Genomic DNA, 19,321 nt, shown 5'->3' on the forward strand with positions numbered 1-19,321 from the left:
TTCACACTTACATGCAAAATGGTAAATACATTTATTATTTACACCAAGTATATTATGCAAAATTTGTGTAAAAATAATAATTTTTTGATTTACACAAATTTATTTTTCTCTTAACTAGGTTTTTATAACGTAATTTACTACGTTTTACTAATTTTATAAATTTATAGGTTACCTATGTGTTAATGAAGCCTAACGTGTCACTTTCCCCACATGTTTATTCAAATCCAAATTTCAAGTGGACCTAACCCGAGATATAGAGAATTTGCGAAATGATAATTTCCGTAGTACAAAAGCGTTTCCTCCACATCACCACGCATCATCTCCAAAACATCCAAAAGTATATTTACGCCATGAACAGAGCCTACCTTCGTCACAAGCCATCCACCGAGGGTGATAAGTTCGACATTAGTTTCCAGCTTGTGGATCCCGAATTCAAAGTCGATCGAAACTTCAATTTCACTCGCAGTTTGGATGAAAACGTATCTACTTTTCTATCGAGAATCACCACGAATGTAGAAAAAGCATATGCGAAGAAAAACAAGCGGAAAAAGAAGTCCCCAGATGCAGTTGAAGATCAAACACCTGCTGTATCAGTATCACTCTATTGCAATTTGATAAAAATTAATGAAGAAGTTCCTTGCAATCAGGTTTTCAAAGAAAAGAACAGTGTGACATTAAAACTCTTTGACAAAGAGTATGAAGTGGTGATTAATGCACCTTTTATTGAAAGTATAACACTGCCTAGTTCAATATTACCCAACTTTCCTGTTTATCCACTGAAGTTTGAAGCTTTGTATTATGATGAGAAGTACTCAGTGTTTGCCTGGTATAAGTCACATGATAAAAAGGAATGGGAACAGATTGGTACTGAGTATATTTGTACTCCTGGTGATGATGCAATTGGATGTTATTTGAAAATGGTGTGTATACCAAGAAATGAACATCATGAAGGACCAAAAATTGAAGTCATCTCTGATGGAGTGGTTAGTCCTACTCCAGGGGTGTTTCCCTTTGAAAGGAGACATGAATTCACTAAATCAAGGAGTAAAACCAAAGAGTAAGTGATTATTTAAGGCAATTATAACAAAATTAACTGACTTTGGTCTTTTTAGATTTCGAGTAGTAACTTACAATATCCTAGCTGATTTATACTGTGATTCTGACCATACAAGAACTGTTCTGTATCCATACTGCCCTCCACATGCGCTAGCAATCGATTATCGAAAACAATTGTTTATGAAGGAAATTATTGGGTATAACAGTGATATTGTTTGTCTGCAAGAAGTTGATAGGAAAATCTTCAACTTTGATTTGCAGCCTGTGATGGAAAGACAAGGATTCGGAGCTGAGTTTGCCATTAAAGGTGGACAAGTCGCTGAAGGGCTTGCTTGTTTTTACAGGAAGGATAAATTTAAGTATGGAGTATTCATATTCGAATTAAATTATGAATAAACTTGAATATTAATGTTTTCAGGTTAATATCAAGTGTAAAACTTCATCTTGCTGAACAATTACAGCAGTATATAATATTCAAAGACTTTCTGCAAGCGATTTGTGCCAATGATAAGTTGAAACAGCGTTTTAATGACCGGCAAACAGTCACGCAAGTTGTAACACTAGAATGTCTTGAAACAAGAAATCTAGTGATTGTTGCCAATACACATTTGTATTTCCATCCAGATGCGGATCATATTAGATTACTCCAAGGAGCTATGAGTATGAGATTTGTTGAGGATTATTACAACAAAACCAAATCACATGTAAGTTTGTGTTCATTCGCGTTTAATGAACACATATTAATCCTTGACTCATTGAAAATTCCAGTTGGAATATAAAGATAAAAAGATATCGATTGTATTCTGTGGAGATTTTAATTCAGTACCAGATAATGGAATTTATAAACTTTTTACTGAAGGCAGTGTTGGAGAAGATTATGCAGACTGGTCAAGCAGTAAGTATTAATACGTATTTTTAATGTGTGTACTATACTTTTATAATGATTATATGCGCAGATAAAGAAGAACAAGTTAAAAATCTTACCTTATCGCAGCCATTCAAAATGGCCAGCGCTTGTGGCACGCCGCCGTATACGAATTACACCGTAGGTTTCGCTGATTGCTTGGATTATATATTTTTTGATACGAACACTGTGCATGTAACGCAACACGTACCGATGCCTACAAATGACGAGTTGATTTTTCACGCTGCGCTGCCAAGCGTCGTTTTTCCTTCGGACCACGTTTCTCTCTGCGCTGATTTGAAATGGAATGAATAACGACGCTAGATGAAATCAAGATGGTGGATTGGTGTTGCGGAAGTAACCAAATTCTGACTTAACAGGTTGCCAACCTAAAAACTGGCTCAATTGTTGGGTTATGAAAGTTATTAGAGTACAAATTTGATTTGTGTAGTTTTATTTAATAAAACTTGTTACCGTTTTAATAAAAATCTCCTTGTTAATTTATTACATGATTAGTTTAAATATGTTAAAAATGTGATGAAAAATAACCAGCGGAAGTTGAATTTAGGGTTATGGAAGTTGTTTTGACTATGTTTGAAGGTTTGTATATAAATACACATTAAAAGTAGAGTTAAACATGTGTAGAATACAAAGAAATTTGTTGAAAAGTATTTAACTAAAACGGATTTGAACATATTAAATTTATTTTCATTGAGTTATAGATGTTTTACCATGGAAAACAGTAAGTGTATACTTGGTTAATGTTGCGAATTACTGGAAAATGCAAACTTTAGATTAATATTATTTTAGAAATCCAGTTAAAACTACATTCTGCTTTTAAACATGCAAACATTTCGTTTAAAATGTTTTCACACGACAGGTAACAGATATATTGTGTCATAATGTGTAAAGATTAATTCATAATTATTGCATTGTTTTAGTTTTTCAAATTTTTTTAGGATAAAGTTCAAGGAATTTAAAGTTTTAATGAATAGCAGCACATGAAACTATCGTAACGATTGGAATTTAACGCAAATAATCACTAGTTATACTCGTTTAGATAAATAGCTTCGAATCGTCTCGAATCATCAATTACATTTTAATGCGTTTTCCACATGCCAATCTCTGATTAGAATATATATGCTCGTATCAAACGCATTAATGAGTTGAACGCTGAATGCTAGTTTCCAATTAGAAACTGCATTAATTGCCTGTAAACTGATTCCGCGCGCTGAGCTACACCCGCGCTCGCTGTTCTATTTTCGGCGTGCGTTGGCTGCGCGTCGCTATGGATTTTCGCGCTCGCGCCTCGCACGAATCCAGATGCAAGGTCAGCGCCGCGCAAAGTGGGTGACGGCGAGATTCGAGTCGTGCCGTCGTATCGATTCGATCAATACACATGACACCGACGACGACGTGCTCGGATGAAAACATTCCACTCATTCAACCGCATCGCATCGATTCACCTGGCGGCGGTGTGTGCAGTGCGTGCGCGTATCAAATGCCGCACACGAGCGGCTGCGCCGGCGGCGTTGTGAAGTGCACCACAGGGTAAACACCCTCGGTCATGACGTCCACCACCAAGTGCCGCCTCAATTCGGACGGCAGTGTCTCGCTGGCGGACATCATCACCTCGTTTCACTCGTCCATCCGCGAAGAGCACGCGTGGGCGCTGTGCCATCAGTGCGCCAAGTTCTTCGTCGACAATCTGCGCGCGGACCATCGGACCACCAGCTACCTGGTGACGGACATGCAGCATGTCTATTTACAGGCGGACGGGAATTTACATCCAAACACTTTGTACCTTCAACAGCGGGATGATCCTCGGAAGCCAATTGCCAACCAGTTGGAACTCATCAACGGCTTGGGGTGCATTATTTATAATGCTTTAGGTGAGCCAGGGTGGAATAAATAGGTCAGCCTGATCTAACCTTTGACCTACACTTTCCTACAAGACTTATGAATTGAATACATGAACTTTGAACTTTTTACAAACATTTTTTATGTCTATTGTAGATCAAGGGACTAATAATGGTGAAGAGCGAACCATAAGCAAAGACCTTGAGGAGTTGATCAATGACATGGTGGTGTACGAGCAGAGTTTTCATCATGAGACAGACGATGAGGGCATTGAGAGGGATTCTGGTGATCCGGATGGTGACGATTCAGCTTCGCGCCATCCTAATCACATAACACTACATAAAATACTAGAAAGGTGATTAATTGATAAGATATATCAACATGTTTTCGTAAAAATACTCATTATGTAGTATAATATTTAAAATTTTTATCTGTAGATGCGAGAAACATGTGGGTAAATTAAGTAAAACCGAAGCCGAGTCACATTACCGCGCAGTAGTGAAAGCACTGGTAGCCGAAGCGCTCGAATTGGCCACGTTTCTGGAAAGCGTCGCGTCCGGCATCAACACACGTAATGGCGACAACAGCACCAACACGGACCTGGAGCAGTTGCAATTCGCTGATTGGGCGCGCTTCTGGGTGCAGGTCATGTCCGAACTGCGACGGGGTTTCAATCTGAAGAAAGTCAACTATACCAAGGCGCCGATTGAATACGAACTGACACCCTATGAGATACTCATGAAGGATATCAGGACATGCCGATATCAGCTTAGGAAAATTATTGTAAGTTACAAATACACTCAGTAATCAAATCAAAATGTTTGTATGTTTTTTTGTAAATGTTTGTGTAGGTGAATGACGACGTACCAAAAGTGAACAAAGACGCGCGTGCCATTATCCTCGATTTCATTCGATCGCGCCCGCCGCTGAAGAAAGTCTCCGATCGGAAACTACCACCGCGTCAGTATACGTACACACCGCGCGAGCAACTAATGCATTCGATACGCAAAGGTCGCAAGCTGCGCAAAACCAAATTTCCGCAATCGCCAACGAAAGCGCGACATTTACCCACTGGCGGCGGCGGCGGTGACTCAGCGAACACAACAGCGCGCCGCCTCATCAAAATCGATTTGGCGCAACTGGATGACGACGATGATGATTCTGACGACAGTTCCGAGTCCTGGCCGACGCCGGAGTTGACTCGCCTGGAGCCGTACGACTTAGCATTAGAAACACCGCTGCGCGCTGCACCGCGAAGGCATTCATTGAGTGTTTGTCTCGAACCGAATATGGGCAGTCAAAGTGTTCCACAGTCACGACCTTGCTCGCGGCAGTCATGTGCGAGCAACGATACACTCGACGGTGTCTCCGTGCAGTTACCACCGGAAATCTCCAAAGCACTGGAAGACAACTCAAAACCCTGGCATGAAAATGTAAGTCTGGAAGATCGCTTAGCACTCACCCTCGAAGAAATCGTGCATATTCGGATAGTACTCACCAAGGCGGAGTTAGAAGCACTTCCGGTCGAAGGACATGTACGCGGCGACGTTGAAAACCGTAAGGTGTGTTTCCTGTGTCTGAAAACACGTTTTGGTATCCTCGGTCCATGGGGGCATCGGTGTTCGCTATGCAAGCGTACAGTCTGCTCAAAATGCTACTCAAAGATGAACATCCCCATGGAGCATTACTCCAGCCTGCCGGTGGTGCTACTCAGTCCGAGTAATATGTGCACACCCGAGGAGGAGTACTCCAAAGTGTTGAATAACAAAAACAGCGCGAATTCCAGCCCGCAGCCGAGCCCGTGCAATTCGCGGCCTTCATCATCTCTGGATCGGTTTCGAAATAAAGCTCTAACTGTAACCAAACCGAATGTTGTCGATCGATTGAAGGGCAGCCAGATGCTGGTGTGCAACGACTGTAAAATGATGGTGCTGCAGATCATCAAGTCCGGACAGGCGAATCGCAGCGCCATCCGCAACAAACACCTGCAGAACTTGACGCTCAACTTGGAGCCGGTTTTCACGGTGCAATGAACTAGTAGCAATTGCATTCACAATTCACACTTCCAAAGATTACAGATTACAGGTTGCGTTGAGGGAATTAACGAAATGTATAATGACATTAATCGGGGCTGTGTTTCTAGTATTGTTTAACGTTTAAGTTCCTTTTCTTCAGTAGACATCCCACCACGGAAAAAAACACTTTGCTGCAAACAACCAACTTTAGACCAAAATGATCTTTCTAGTTGTCTAAGAACTAATCGATAAGTGATTAAATAGTCAAAGATATTTGAGGCACAATAACCAACAAGTTAAGTATTAGAAAATGAGCACAGACATGTTTAAATCTAATAATAAATGGAAACCCTAAGACTGTAAATATTAATTATATATTAAAGAAGATATCGAGTCAGATTTTATGTTAACGCGCGTATAGAATTGTATTATTTATTGATTATTATGCAGAATTCAGTTTTCTTTTGTATGAGATATGCATGCTTCAAAAATGTGTGTGGCCTAAAACTTGATCACAAAACAAGAGTTTTTATCCGAATTGTGTGAATATAAGTCAAGTATTTGTTTAAAGTGTCTTTAAACCATTGCAACCACAATACAACCAAAGATAGAGTCTATTATTTTCGTAATCAGAGGAAAACTATGAATATAGAAACAAATTGTATATCTGCTGTTGAGATTTCTAAAGATATATACCACGACACAATCATGGATGTAGAATAAATGATATTAATAATGAAACTATATCAATATCAAGCACACGAATTGCGACTCTAAGCAAAAACATACTGATATATAAGAAATGCGTGTTGATTGTTAAAATTATTGTAAGGACAATAGAAAAGTACAAACGTTACACACGAAACAAAGACTCAAGTAGACTTCTAGGTGACAATTCTTGTTCAAAATAGCATTTCGGTGGCGTTTGTGGTTTTCTACTGTCGCAAAAATACAAATATCTATTAAGGTTAAAAGTGCATAGCAAAAAACAAACGATAAACTAGTCTAAAACATAAGACCTTGCTGGTAAGAACCTTGAAAACGCTTGAAACTATGAAATTCGACACCGAATCATTTGATCTCTTCCACTTCAGTCACCAAAACTTTATGTTTGACGCCGAATGGAAACACAAAAATGAACGAAACAAAAAATATAAATTATTGGCTTAAAACAACGCTTGTATTTGTTTATTCTTAATGATTGTGTTTTTAAGATGTTTTTAAAGGATGGGACTTACTTGAGTGAAGGTTTGTTTTGTAAGAATGAGACGTCACGCCGATTTTCAACTTTTTTTTAGATACAAATAATAACCTGATACCACAGATGTAATAATTTTAAAACTCATATGATGTGGTAAGCGGTTACTTCTTCGCCGGCGCCGCCTTCTTCGCAGTCTTCGGCTTCTTCTTCCTGTCCTTCAGGATCTGCGCTCGCCGCTTGGCCTGCATCTTGGCGGACCTCACCACTGGATGATCAGCGGCCAGCTTGATCTATAAAATAAAAGATAAAAATTAAAAAAGTACATAAAATATTACTTTGAAGAATTTTGATAGTTATTGAATCAGTTATGAATGTCAACGAGTAATCATGGTAATTTCTCATAACCCAGTGCTCAAAAAGCATATCATCATTTAAAAAACAGTTAAAAAGTAAATTTTATGTCCAAAATTAAACGAAACTTAACTTAAATTGAGCTAAAAGTGTATACTTTGTGCTTTTTTAACACTTTGTAATGTTTTTACTTACACCACGCTTCTTTGCGAGTTCCTCTTCCCTCAGGAGCGCGCGCTTCTTGGTGGCGAGAATAGCCTGCCTCTTAAGGACGGCCGCGTACGGGTTCAGCTTGAGCATGGCCTTGGCGTTAGTCAATGGATTGAGACGACGTACACGACGTTCAACCTTCTTCCTACAAATCAAAACAATACAATCAGTAAACATCAACGAAATTTTCAACTTTGAAGAACAATTGAGTATAAATAAAATCAGATGTCAACAAGTAATCACATGAATTCATAACCCAATGCTCTGAATAAATAAAAGTTTCATCAGTAAATAATTTCAAAACATGATTTGTATAATAATAAAGTAATACAACATACTGTGGCGCACGGAGAACGCTCTTGATTTCCTCGGATTTCAACAACTTGGAGAGGTCGGTGTTGGCCATCTTGGGCTGGGGCAGATTGTAGCCCTTCTTTTCGAGCGAGTTGCTCTTCCAGGTGCCGAACAGTTTGTCCAACTTCTCGAATGCAGACTGAGTCCAGATGACAAAGCGGCCGACATGACCACCGGGCGCGAGTTTCAGCAGGTTAAGCTTCTCGACGCTGATGAGGTCGATGCCGGGGATGTTGCGGAAAGCACGGCGTAAACCCTGGTCTTTGTGGTAGACGATCAAGGGACCGCGACGCTGGATGCGACGACGGTTACGCATCTTACCCTTACCAGCGCGGAAACGCTGCGACTTGTAAACCTAAACAATAAATTAATTAAACATTAATAATAGAAAAATTACATTTTTGTTGATAAAATAGGAAAATAAATAATTATCAGTATTTGGAGAGATAAGATCATGAACAAAATCATAAACACGGACCAAATAATTCATCATAATATAAAAATATGGGAAATGAATGAAAATAATTAATACCTTTTGGATATCACCCCAAACTTTAGCCCTGCGCAAGAAGATAACCGCCTGCTTAGTCTTGGTGAGCTCCTGCACCTTGTCGGAGACGACGAATGGCAGTTCAGGGACCTGATCGATGACATGGCCCTTGCTCATGACGAGCGCAGGCACGCCAGACGCAGCGACCGCGGATGCCAAAGCATAACGGCGCTGGTTGACGTTGATGCGTCGGTGCCAGCGGCGCCATGGCTTGGTCGGAGCGAACATGCGACCTCCACGGCACATGTTGCCGAACGCACCCTGGCCGGAGCGGTGGGTACCGCCACCACGGACACGTGGAATACGGGCGACAGCGCGACCGGTACCCCATGATTCAGCAGAAGTCTGATGACCTGAAGAATATTTAAAATGTTACTTAATATTTCTATTTCTTTGGTTAAATTATTTGTTTTAAAATTGTGAACATCAGAAGTGGTTGAAGGGTATAATCACTGACAATATCAGCAACACGGACCAATAAAATCATCATGTACTAGTTGAATATTAATAGTAATCTTAATAAAGCATTTTTACTAACCAGCTTTGTTGCTAACGCAGTACGGCTGGCGATGGTTCATCGACATCTGCTGGTGCACGAAGTTGACGACATCGGGGCGGATGGGCGCCTTGAAGACTGAAGGCAGACCGAGCACCTTATCCTTCACAGCCTCCGACTTTTCGGTGTATATGCTCACCAACGGGCGAGCCGTAGATAAAGACTACAAAATTAATACACAAATTATTCATCAACACCTCTTAAATATTATAATATTAAAAATGCGAAACTTTAGTGAATATTTCAGAGCTTTTGTTAATTATAGTCATGAACAAATCATAAACACGGACCAAAAGCAGATCATCAAGTGTAAACTAACCTAACAACTTCAGATTCTTTACACGTGAATATTACAATAACTACGAGTAATTTAGACGAAACAAAGAGTACACTTTACCATCAGTATCTTGTGTTTATTAGTTTATATGAATATATAGATGCAAGTAATGATATTTGTCGGTATTCCATGCCGAAAACACGTGGCCAACGCGCGTATGGCATGTTGTGCAGCATGTATTGCACTTTGTTGAAATTACACAAAAATTCAGCACCGCACCGGCGTAATTATGTTCTCACCCGTTGAGTAAACCCGACTGAAGAGAACTAAACCAAAATATCACTTACCATTCTTGTGGTTTACTTATAACTAGTCTTCTTTACACATAAGCACATCAAGCGAACTCAGGCGTCCGCCATAAAAAGGAAGTGGAGAGCGGCCATCACGCATCACATAGCTTCTGTATGTCCGACGTTAGGGGGCCCCAGTCTAACTTCCTACACCGCGCTGTTTTCAAACTCGCGTGAAAATATTGATCAAACAAACAAATATCACGTAAAATAACTACTAATACAAAATATAATATAAAATGTTTATACCAGATACTATTTCTAGTAATATTTTAGCGGTATATCATAGAGAAAAACAGAAAAACACAAACAGACAACTTAAAAGTGAAGATTTAACAAATTGTGGTGTAAAAAAAGTAAAAACATTGAGAAAATTGTGTTTAGACACAATTGTCACACATTGGGAAGGTATGTAATTAATAATAATCAATATGTATATGTTATTTGAATTTAAACGTTGCAGATATCAAAATAATCAACGAATTTGTTTTGGACGAAGACGCACGATACGTTTTGGATAATCTACAACCAGATTTACCTTTTAAACTTGCAATAGAACACATTCATGATGATTTGTATTGGCGACGAGCTTTCCGAACACGCTGGGCAGGTAAAATTTTACCTACAAAGCCCGTAAAGATGGATTACGAGATTCCAAACCAGTTCAAACGCTCAAAACGCAAAAATACAACAGAAAATGAACAAAATATTGTTAAAATTAACACCTGGAAATGTTTTTATGTTGAAAGACATCTCCAGGATATTTTGGAGCATTTAAAACCTGAGAATTATAATTCTGAGGAAGTAAGTATAATATGTATGTTGGGTTGCCTATATCATTTACTGCATAAGTTTGCTAAACCAAAAAATTAACACATTTTACGTTTTCCTGTCGCATGTTTGCATCAAATAATTATCAATTTGCAACTGGTGACTCATCCTTGCACCTTTGAATAAACAACGCAGCGTTCGTTCGCAGAATATCAATTGTTTCGGTTTCAGATGAAAGAATTGATTGAATTAAGCCGAGATTACATCATTCGTTTAAAATTAAACCAGCTACAAGCACCAAACGACAATAACACTGAACGTATTCCATTACAAGCGATTCTTCCTGCATTAAACAATATGAAACAATTGAATATATGCTTTAAACAAGTAAGCATCGTCGCCATTTTGTATATTTTGAATTGACATTCATTTTGCACTTGCAGACTTACGTCGGCGATGATTTCTCATGGCATATTCTACAAACTACGCCGAGAGACATTGAAAACCTCGGAAAAGGACTTGAAAAGTGTGATTTAGAAGTTCTCAGGTAGTATTTATCTAATTATAGATAAACAGGTTTTGTTTTTATAATGGGAAATAACTGATTGCTATAATTGCTTGTTTGTTGTTGGATTATAGTCGTTTTCTTGCGTCTTTTTTTTTCTTGTTTGCAGAACGACAGCAATAAACATTTGTTTAACGATTTTGATGCCTTATAGGATCATAAACACGGACATTACATGCGACAAAGTAACAATGCTTGCGTGTCATTTGTCTACGAATAAAAATCTACGTGTTCTGGACTTTTCCCATTGCAAAATCGCCGATAAAGGAATAGTGGCACTTTGTAAGCTGCTACAAGAGTTGCCTAACTTGGTCGAATTGAATTTAATGAATAATTTCATAGGTAACATTGCTATAACCTATCATAACCTCAAATGTGACAATATAATCTTTTTCTGTTAAAGAATCAAAAGGTTTGGAATATTTATGTTACACTCTGAGTAAACCCGACATTAAACTAAAACAGCTTCATTTGAATCTGAACAATTTCGGTGCGTCTGGTGCGAACTTTTTGGCGCGAATACTTGTAGAGAATACACAATTAGTTCAACTGAATTTGTCTGCTTGTGGATTGACCACGGACAATGTCGCGTTGTTGATCAAGGCGTTGCGGACAAATTCGACGCTCTTGCATCTTGATTTGAGCAACAATTCATTGAATGAGGTGAGTCATGGCTCATGACAAAATATTTACGTTTTACAATGGATGGGTTTAAAGAGCATGCGAAACTGATGCGAATCGATGAAGTGATGACCCAGATTACGCACTTTCACTAATTTATTTTTATCAAACTTGCATCATATTTTGATTATCCTGTGTATTCTTCTCATTATTAGTGGTAATTGGTATCTTATTTGGTAACTTTGAACTTGGACTGTTATTGTAGGTGTTTGTTCATCCGTAGCGCGCTGTAATATGATTAACATGCCTAACCGCAAATCGTAAATTGTGTTTGCCTATGGTAATCATTAGTTTTGTATGTTTCGCCGCCATTTGCATTTATTTTATTGGTTTAAGTATGTTTTTTAGGATTTCACTATAAATTAAGTTGAAATACTATTAATTTGCTGAAGATAATGTGGTTTACAATAGAATTACAATTGTTTTATATTTAACTACGAGTAGCTTTTGCCCGTGACTTCGTCCCGGTAGTGTTTAATAAAAATGTAATTCGTCTTTACTCTCTTGTTCTAGACATAGTATGTGTCAATTCTATCAATAAGCTTTGCAATTTTATTTTAAAGAAATTAATTTTATAAAGGATTGCTAATAATGCAATTTAGCGCGCCATCTCAAATTCAACTGTTTAACTATAACTATGATTGAATCTTAATGCAAACTTTTATCCTATAGAAAAGGGCTGTCTTTAGGGTTTTCCCGGCAATTATTCAAATTTTTCTCGTCGTAAAAACCATTCTTTGACTTTAACGAACAGTTTAAAAAAAGAATTGGCCAAATTGGTTTATGTGTTGTTGAGTTATGCGCTTACCAACAGATTTTGCAATTCATTTTTATATTTTGTAGATGTAATTTTAAACTACGCTTAAATAAGTCAATAATCAATAATGATTTTTATTGTGGTTCTTGCAAATATTAGCAAATCTTGCTTTATGTCTTGTTTTCTGGTTGAAACTATATAATTTTGTAATTTGCTAGTGTAGTTAATGTTGAGTTAATTACTTGTTTAGTTTAAAATGCAAACTTGTTTTTATGCTGTGAGATATAACCAGATATAAATCAATTGTTTTGATTAATTCTGATTATTTACAGAATATTGGCGATTTGTTTATTAAGTTATTAAACTCATCAAATTTAACATTGCAATCATTGGATCTGCGAATGACTTTGATTCCTTCCGAAACCATGCTAATGATTGATGAAATATTGAACCATCCAAAGCGGAAGTCCTCATACAAATATAATAAAAGATTATATAAAAACTTTAAAGATTCAAGTCAGTTAAGTGATGTTAACGAAAACAAAAATACAACAGAAGTTGACGATACAACTACAGAATTAAAAGATTCTAGTAATGAAAAAGATAGTAATAGTTTTCCGCCATTCCACAACGTTGAAGATATGGAAAATCAAGTCGAAAACGTTTTTCGCGTGTATTTAAACACATTAAAGAAAGAATTGAATGACTGCTGTGATGAGTACTATGATGAAAACGAAGATAGTGCAAGAAGTGATGCAAAACAAGAAGAATTAATTGAAAAATCATATCAAGAGAATTCTAATTCTAATGGCGATCATATTTGACCAGACAAGATTGTTTGGTTGCATAGCTAATCTTTAACCTTAATCTTAAGTAAAAATATTTTCAATGTAAATTACGTCTAAATAAACATTTTACACACTTTATATCAATAAATATCATTCTTATTTGTGTCTCTTGCTCTGTCTCTGCGGATAAATCTCATGAGTCACAGATTTCTTGTATGTAAATACCTCGTAAACCGGGACTGGCCCCTGTGTAGCATTGGGAAAATCCAAGCGATTCAATTCCAACGTAGTCACTCATTCCGTTTCAAGTTCACAACAAAAACTCATGTTTATGCGCAACACTTGATACTCAATGAATTTTGACTATATTATTGACATATATTAATTGAATTAAGTATTGCATACTCGTACGATATACCAGGTATATTACGAAATCAATTGCTAAGAATTTTGGATTAAACTACAACTAATTATATATTATATTAATTATACACTAATTCTCTTTAATTTTATACTGGGCAGATTTTTAGGATGAACTTATGAAGGCCAAATGCTTATTATGAATGGTATTGTATTAGTATATATCTAGAAATAAAAATAAATAATTTATTATTTTTAAGATTTATAAATGATGTAGGTAACAAGAATACGTTGAATTCATTATGGCGTTTTATGAATAACATCCTTGATTGCGGTTGTGCTTCCAAATTTGGATTTTCTAGATTTCTCAGTACACAATAATAATATAATTATTCATAACTGCTCATATTTGTTTCCATGTGTTTATATTCTGATTAATTAATTTATTTATTTGACCTCACTATGAGTTTTTATTTTTATAAATAAAGAGTTTAGTTAAGGAAAATTGATTATTAGTGTTTAGGCAGTAAAGAAAATATATTTCTATGCAAATTTACGCAAATATAAATTGTTCAGAACAAGACTTTTTAAAACCGCTAAATATTTGAATTTTATAAATTTGCAAGTTTAATTTAAATTTATTGAAATATTTCTGTCGAATTTTCCAATTTTTTGATTTTTATTAGATACAAAGACATTCTGGGAAGTTATTCCGGATCTATTTGAACTTTTAGAAGTCAAAAGTGTTTTGTTACCTTTTTTGTATTTGTATGTTGTTTGTATTCTTGGGAAAAACTCATAAAACACAAATCAAATTTTTGGGCGGATCTAACGGAATCTTTTTTCTATCTGTAGCAATTCAAGTTCACATTTTGCTAACATTTTAAAATATGCTAAATGTGCGCTTAGTAAAAACCCTCTAACCAACCATTCAACAAATTATATACCTATATACAAAGTGATTGAAGAACTTAACGTTAAACATACGTTAAACATCATGTGTAGATATTATTTTTATTCCCATTTGTCTTATTGTAAATTATGATATCCTGTAACACAATTCGTAAATCACACACACACACACACATCCACGCCACGCGCAAAAAATGCAAGAAAAACCGGCTCAGATGTGCCGACATCTGATCAGACAGCAGAATTATGTAAAGTCGATATAAATACGCCGGCAGCGACCATCGCGGATCGCATTCGCGGTCGGCGATTACGCCAGCGATCATCGACACAAATTCACACAACCACGAGATCTTAATTATCACCTTTTAGTTGTTGTGTTTTTTAAGTGCGACCATGGGATTTAAATTCGTTGCGGTGTGCTTCATCGCGTCCATATTAATTGACTCAAGTAAGTAGAAAACAAACAAACAAAAATAATTTCAAACACAATCCGCCATTTTGTTTATTGTTTTACTAGTTTTTGCCCGCGACTTAGTCCCGGTAGTGTTTAATAAAAATGTAATTCGTTTTACTCTCTTGTTCTAGACATAGTATGTGTCAATTCTATCAATAAGATTCGCAATTTTATTTTAAACAAATTAATTATATAAAGAATTGCTAATAATGCACTTCAGCGCGCCATCTCGGATTCAACTATTTAACTATAACTATGATTGAATCTCAATGCCAACTTTTATCCTATAGAAAAGGGCTGTCTTTAGGGTTTTCCCAGCAATTATTTAAATTTTTCTCTCCGTAAAAACTATCCTTAGACTTTAACGAACATTTAAAAAAAAGAATTGACCAAATTGGTCTACGCGTTGCTGAGTTATGCGCTTACCAACAGATTTTATTTTTTAGGTTCACAATATGGATATAGCTATGGTGGTTCCAGTTCAAGTGCTTACAGTTCAGCAAGTTCATCAGGTAAATTATTTATTTCTCAGAATTAACTTAATTTTAAGGTTAGATATGTTTATTGAGGTTATGATTTGTTTTAACCTTATTTATGTATAATTTTTAGCCTATAGCTCTGGTGGTGTGGACAGTAAAGAAGGCGAAGAACTAATCAAAGACATAGCTAATGGTATCAAAGGAATTTTAAGTCAATCCGGAAGTTTCGCTGGAGGTTACGGCGGTGGTTCCGGTTTTGCCGGAGGATATGGAGGTGGTTACGGAGGCGGTTACGGAGGAAGCTCAGGTGGCAGTGGTTATTCCGGAAGTTACCACGGCGTAAACGGCGGTTCCGGTTTTGGTGGTAGCGGCAGTGGAAGCAGTTCCGGTGGTTATGGCGGCGGATACGGTGGTGCTTCCTCAAAACCCTGCTACACAGGCGGTTGTAACCCAGGAGCTGGTCACTTTGGTGGTCCAGGTGGTAGCCAGGGAGGTAATCAAGATATATTTGGAAGTGGAGGTACCGCCACAGTTATAATCGATGGTGAAAAGTGGACCGGACCAGTTCCAGGACCAGATGGCATACCTTCCGAGTTGTTTATCTCTACAGGACCTATCAAAGGAGGTTCATCTGGAGCTTTTGCTGGTTCTGGTTCTAGTTCTGGTTCAGGAGGTTATGGTGTAAGTGGAATATTTGCATCAGTTGCACCCGGAGGTAGTATACATGATAGTAAACCTGCGTATGGTCATAATGGTGGGTCTAAACCTACTGTTGTTGTTGTTACTACTACTACTGGTGGTCATGGTGGTCAAAGTAACCAAGGAGGTGTACATACTAGTGTTACAAGTGGTTCTGGCGGGAATAAGTTCCCGGGACCTCAAGGGAGTATTCATGATAGTAAACCAGTTGGACAATATCCCACATACCCATCAAATCAACAAAAACCATCAACACCTATTTTCACCAGTCCTACTTCTAATCCTACATCTTATCCAGGACATGATTCCGGTGAACATCATTACACTGGTCCTTTCCCAGGACCTGCTGGTAGTATTCACGATAGTAAACCTACTGTAGCAACTTCTACTTCCACTGGAACAACTGCTGGTAGTAATAGTGATGGTGGATACCATGGAGGACCAGGTGGTCATCTAGGACCTTCTTATGGTAAACCTCAATGTGGATCTTCTGGTAACTGTAATAACAACAAACCGGAAGAACCTCGTGTGCCCCAATGTTCAGGTGAAGGTTGTTATGGTCAATTGACACCATCATCTAAACCAGATATAGTTGGACCCATTCCAAAACCTTTGGATGATAGTAAATGTCCACCAGGTGGTTGTAAAGTAATAGATAGTTATCAACCTCCCCCAAGTGGTATCCCACCAGGTTTTCCTACTACAGATATTCACAGTACCAGTACTGGTGGTAAGATTCCTGGAAATTATAAACCACCTACCACAAATCCGTTTGAAGCACCTGAACCCACCAAACCTAGTGATAGTGGATATGGATCAATTGGAACTGGGTCATGTGTAGGTGGTGCTTGTCATCCAACTGGAAATGGACGCCCTGGTGCTGTTAATCCATTTGAAACACTTCCGAATGGAAGTCCTTGTGTGGGAGGTAATTGTGGTAATGCAGGTGGTCACACTTCTACTTCTTCATCGGGTAGTTACGGAGGTAGTGCTACACAAAACCCAAGTGGTACACCTGGTTGCTTAGGAGGACTGTGTAGTACCACTGGAGGTGGAAATGGCTTCCTAGCTGGTCCTGGCTTTGGGGTAAAGACCCCGGAACTGCTCCAGTTGGTAATGTTGCAGGACCATGCTCATCAGGAAACTGCGGGTCAACTAATCAAGGTCATACTGGTTCAGGTCCAGGTTTTGGTGGGGATATTAGTTTACCTGGTTATGGAGGAAAGGATCCGGGAACCGCCCCAGTTGGTAATGTTGGTTCACCATGCTCATCAGGAAACTGCGGATCAAATAATCAAGGTCATACTGGGTCAGGCTCTGGTTGTACCGGAGGTTCTTGCACAAATAATAACTCTGGTCCTGGTTTTGGTGGGGATATAAGTCTACCTGGTTATGGAGGTAAAGATCCAGGAACCGCCCCTGTTGGTAATGTTGGTACACCATGTTCTTCAGGAAACTGTGGTTCTAACAATGAAGGCCATGTTGGTGGAACTGTTTGCATAGGAAGTTCTTGTACTCATTTTGGAGATAAAGATGGTCAGAAACCTGATGGTTATAATCCTAATGATAAAGACGACGCCATCCATTTTGTGGACAAAGATGATTCATATGGATTTGGTGGGTCTTATGGATCTGTTGATGGTGCAGGATTTGGAGGTGGTTTTGGCGGTGGTTTTGGAGGAGGTTATGGTGGATCATCCGGGAATAGTGGTGGTGGAAGTGGTGGTTATGGAGGATCATCTGGAGGTGGTTATGGAGGTGTAAAAGGAGGTTCTGCCGGTGGTTCTTATGGTAATTCAGGAAGTAGTAACAATCAAGGTCAAGGAGGTTATGCTGGTATTAAAGGTGGAGCAGGTGGAGCGTATACTTCATCAAGTTTATCTGGAGCGTCAGCAGGAGCAGGAGCAGGGGCGGCAAGTGGTGGAGGCGCATACTCCGGAAGTAAGTATTTGTTTTAGCCGTTGAATAAGACAAAACAATGAAGTGTAATGTTTTCTAATTTTGCTTTGTTTTTAGGTTTTGCTACAGCATCAGCGTCAGCCCATGCTTCAGCAGGACATTATTAAGTTATAGATAGAAAAATAATAATATACAAAACATGAGAACTGAATTAATTTTAAATGTCATCTTAATTATGAGATCACATCAAAATAAATAAATAAATCTATAATATAAAAATGAATTGCAAAATCTGTTTGTAAGCGCATAACTCAATAACGCCTAGACCAATTTGGCCAATTCTTTTTTAAAAATGTTTGCGAAAGTCCAAGGACTGTTTTTACGGCAAGAGAAATTCGAATAATTGCCGGGAAAACCCTAAAGACAGCCCTTTTTTATTGGATAAAAGTTGGCATTAAGATTCAATCATAGTTATAGTTAAATAGTTGAATCAGAGATGGCGCGCTGAAGTGCATTATTAGCAATTCTTTATATAATTACTTTCTTTAAAATAAAATTGCGAATCTTATTGATAGAATTGACAAATACTATGTCTAGAACAAGAGAGCAAAAATAAATTTCATTTTTATTAAACAATACCTTGACGAAATAGCGGGAAAAGTGAAAAAATCTATAAAAAAAAAACAATTTTAGGATCTAGGGTGTTACCTAATTTACAGGAATGTGAATAAAGTTGCATATACTTCAACGTATAACTTCAATATAATAATTTTAATGAAATACTAAGCAAATAAACTAACAAATAAAAGTAATATAAGTGTTGTTATAAAACAAGGTCAAAGCAAACATACACAAAAACTTAAGAAAAAATAAATCAAATAATTTGGCAATAATTTCATGTATGATGTGTAAGTTACCTAATACACTGAAGTGTGCATTTGGTTGCATATATTTCAATATATTACCACAATATAATTTAACAAATGGATGAGTATTGAGCAAACAACCCAACAAATGAAAGTAATTTTAATGCTCACATGAAGGAAGGTCAAAGTAAACACACTAAAGAAGAACTCCACTGAAATAAATCAAACAATTTAGTAATAATTTAATGTTTATTCCTATTCTAAAAATAGCAAATAAATCTATACATTAAAACACATGTTACATCAATATGTTCAATGCATTGACACCAAGGTTATTAATCTTTAACATTTCCAATCTAAAATTGTATTCCTCCTGCTGTAACATTAAATAATTTTAATCGATTTA

General features: G+C 37.4%; 5 protein-coding genes and 1 non-coding gene across 6 annotated transcripts; 4 read left to right on the forward strand and 2 right to left on the reverse strand.

Annotated features, from left to right (window-relative positions):
* The first annotated feature begins 202 nt into the window (after positions 1-202).
* On the forward strand, positions 203-2,448 carry LOC135795748 (2',5'-phosphodiesterase 12). Its single transcript, XM_065307523.1, has 5 exons — positions 203-1,057; positions 1,113-1,415; positions 1,475-1,760; positions 1,825-1,951; positions 2,013-2,448. Exons 1-5 carry the CDS (start codon positions 270-272, stop codon positions 2,273-2,275), a joined length of 1,767 nt encoding a protein of 588 aa, XP_065163595.1. The 5' UTR covers positions 203-269; the 3' UTR covers positions 2,276-2,448.
* Positions 2,449-3,257: 809 nt separating this feature from the next.
* On the forward strand, positions 3,258-7,010 carry spir (spire type actin nucleation factor). The gene is made up of 4 exons (XM_065306901.1): positions 3,258-3,852; positions 3,977-4,175; positions 4,258-4,603; positions 4,672-7,010. The coding sequence occupies exons 1-4, from the start codon at positions 3,528-3,530 to the stop codon at positions 5,851-5,853; spliced, it is 2,052 nt and encodes a 683-aa protein (XP_065162973.1). The 5' UTR covers positions 3,258-3,527; the 3' UTR covers positions 5,854-7,010.
* Positions 7,011-7,111: 101 nt separating this feature from the next.
* On the reverse strand, positions 7,112-9,808 carry RpL4 (ribosomal protein L4). Its single transcript, XM_065306904.1, has 6 exons — positions 9,682-9,808; positions 9,040-9,220; positions 8,484-8,854; positions 7,936-8,306; positions 7,583-7,742; positions 7,112-7,326 (listed from the first exon to the last, which is right to left on the reverse strand). The coding sequence occupies exons 1-6, from the start codon at positions 9,682-9,684 to the stop codon at positions 7,198-7,200; spliced, it is 1,215 nt and encodes a 404-aa protein (XP_065162976.1). The 5' UTR covers positions 9,685-9,808; the 3' UTR covers positions 7,112-7,197.
* Positions 8,378-8,447, reverse strand: LOC135796779 (small nucleolar RNA U18). Its single transcript, XR_010549403.1, has one exon. It is a non-coding gene; the product is annotated as a small nucleolar RNA U18 (small nucleolar RNA).
* Positions 9,809-10,275: 467 nt separating the features above from the next.
* LOC135795278 (uncharacterized) lies at positions 10,276-13,382 on the forward strand. Its single transcript, XM_065306903.1, has 6 exons — positions 10,276-10,488; positions 10,687-10,842; positions 10,899-11,002; positions 11,175-11,362; positions 11,424-11,683; positions 12,791-13,382. Exons 1-6 carry the CDS (start codon positions 10,324-10,326, stop codon positions 13,280-13,282), a joined length of 1,365 nt encoding a protein of 454 aa, XP_065162975.1. The 5' UTR covers positions 10,276-10,323; the 3' UTR covers positions 13,283-13,382.
* Positions 13,383-14,796: 1,414 nt separating this feature from the next.
* On the forward strand, positions 14,797-17,668 carry LOC135795602 (loricrin-like). Its single transcript, XM_065307319.1, has 3 exons — positions 14,797-14,966; positions 15,419-15,484; positions 15,582-17,668. The coding sequence occupies exons 1-3, from the start codon at positions 14,912-14,914 to the stop codon at positions 17,528-17,530; spliced, it is 2,070 nt and encodes a 689-aa protein (XP_065163391.1). The 5' UTR covers positions 14,797-14,911; the 3' UTR covers positions 17,531-17,668.
* Positions 17,669-19,321: the final 1,653 nt, after the last annotated feature.

The sequence above is a fragment of the Atheta coriaria genome, unplaced genomic scaffold, assembly GCF_025399875.1.
Source record: "Atheta coriaria isolate IRGN ID8LTWV9N9 unplaced genomic scaffold, Caltech_Dcor_3.1 hic_scaffold_7_pilon, whole genome shotgun sequence".
Lineage (NCBI taxonomy): Eukaryota > Metazoa > Arthropoda > Insecta > Coleoptera > Staphylinidae > Dalotia > Dalotia coriaria.

Excerpts from the sequence above, each read along its gene's own strand:
- LOC135795602 (XM_065307319.1), top strand. The coding sequence starts at position 14,912 with ATGGGATTTAAATTCGTTGCGGTGTGCTTCATCGCGTCCATATTAATT. Across the intron at positions 14,967-15,418 it reads GTCCATATTAATTGACTCAA|GTTCACAATATGGATATAGC; the intron begins GTAAGTAGAAAA and ends TTTATTTTTTAG. Across the intron at positions 15,485-15,581 it reads CAGTTCAGCAAGTTCATCAG|CCTATAGCTCTGGTGGTGTG; the intron begins GTAAATTATTTA and ends TATAATTTTTAG.
- LOC135795748 (XM_065307523.1), top strand. The coding sequence starts at position 270 with ATGATAATTTCCGTAGTACAAAAGCGTTTCCTCCACATCACCACGCAT. Across the intron at positions 1,058-1,112 it reads TCAAGGAGTAAAACCAAAGA|ATTTCGAGTAGTAACTTACA; the intron begins GTAAGTGATTAT and ends TGGTCTTTTTAG. Across the intron at positions 1,416-1,474 it reads TACAGGAAGGATAAATTTAA|GTTAATATCAAGTGTAAAAC; the intron begins GTATGGAGTATT and ends TAATGTTTTCAG.
- LOC135795278 (XM_065306903.1), top strand. The coding sequence starts at position 10,324 with ATGGATTACGAGATTCCAAACCAGTTCAAACGCTCAAAACGCAAAAAT. Across the intron at positions 11,363-11,423 it reads TTTAATGAATAATTTCATAG|AATCAAAAGGTTTGGAATAT; the intron begins GTAACATTGCTA and ends TTTCTGTTAAAG. Across the intron at positions 11,684-12,790 it reads GCAACAATTCATTGAATGAG|AATATTGGCGATTTGTTTAT; the intron begins GTGAGTCATGGC and ends GATTATTTACAG.
- spir (XM_065306901.1), top strand. The coding sequence starts at position 3,528 with ATGACGTCCACCACCAAGTGCCGCCTCAATTCGGACGGCAGTGTCTCG. Across the intron at positions 3,853-3,976 it reads CATTATTTATAATGCTTTAG|ATCAAGGGACTAATAATGGT; the intron begins GTGAGCCAGGGT and ends TGTCTATTGTAG. Across the intron at positions 4,604-4,671 it reads ATCAGCTTAGGAAAATTATT|GTGAATGACGACGTACCAAA; the intron begins GTAAGTTACAAA and ends ATGTTTGTGTAG.
- RpL4 (XM_065306904.1), bottom strand. Across the intron at positions 7,743-7,935 it reads AGCGTTCTCCGTGCGCCACA|GAAGAAGGTTGAACGTCGTG; the intron begins GTATGTTGTATT and ends TTTGATTTGTAG. Across the intron at positions 7,327-7,582 it reads AACTCGCAAAGAAGCGTGGT|ATCAAGCTGGCCGCTGATCA; the intron begins GTAAGTAAAAAC and ends TTTATTTTATAG.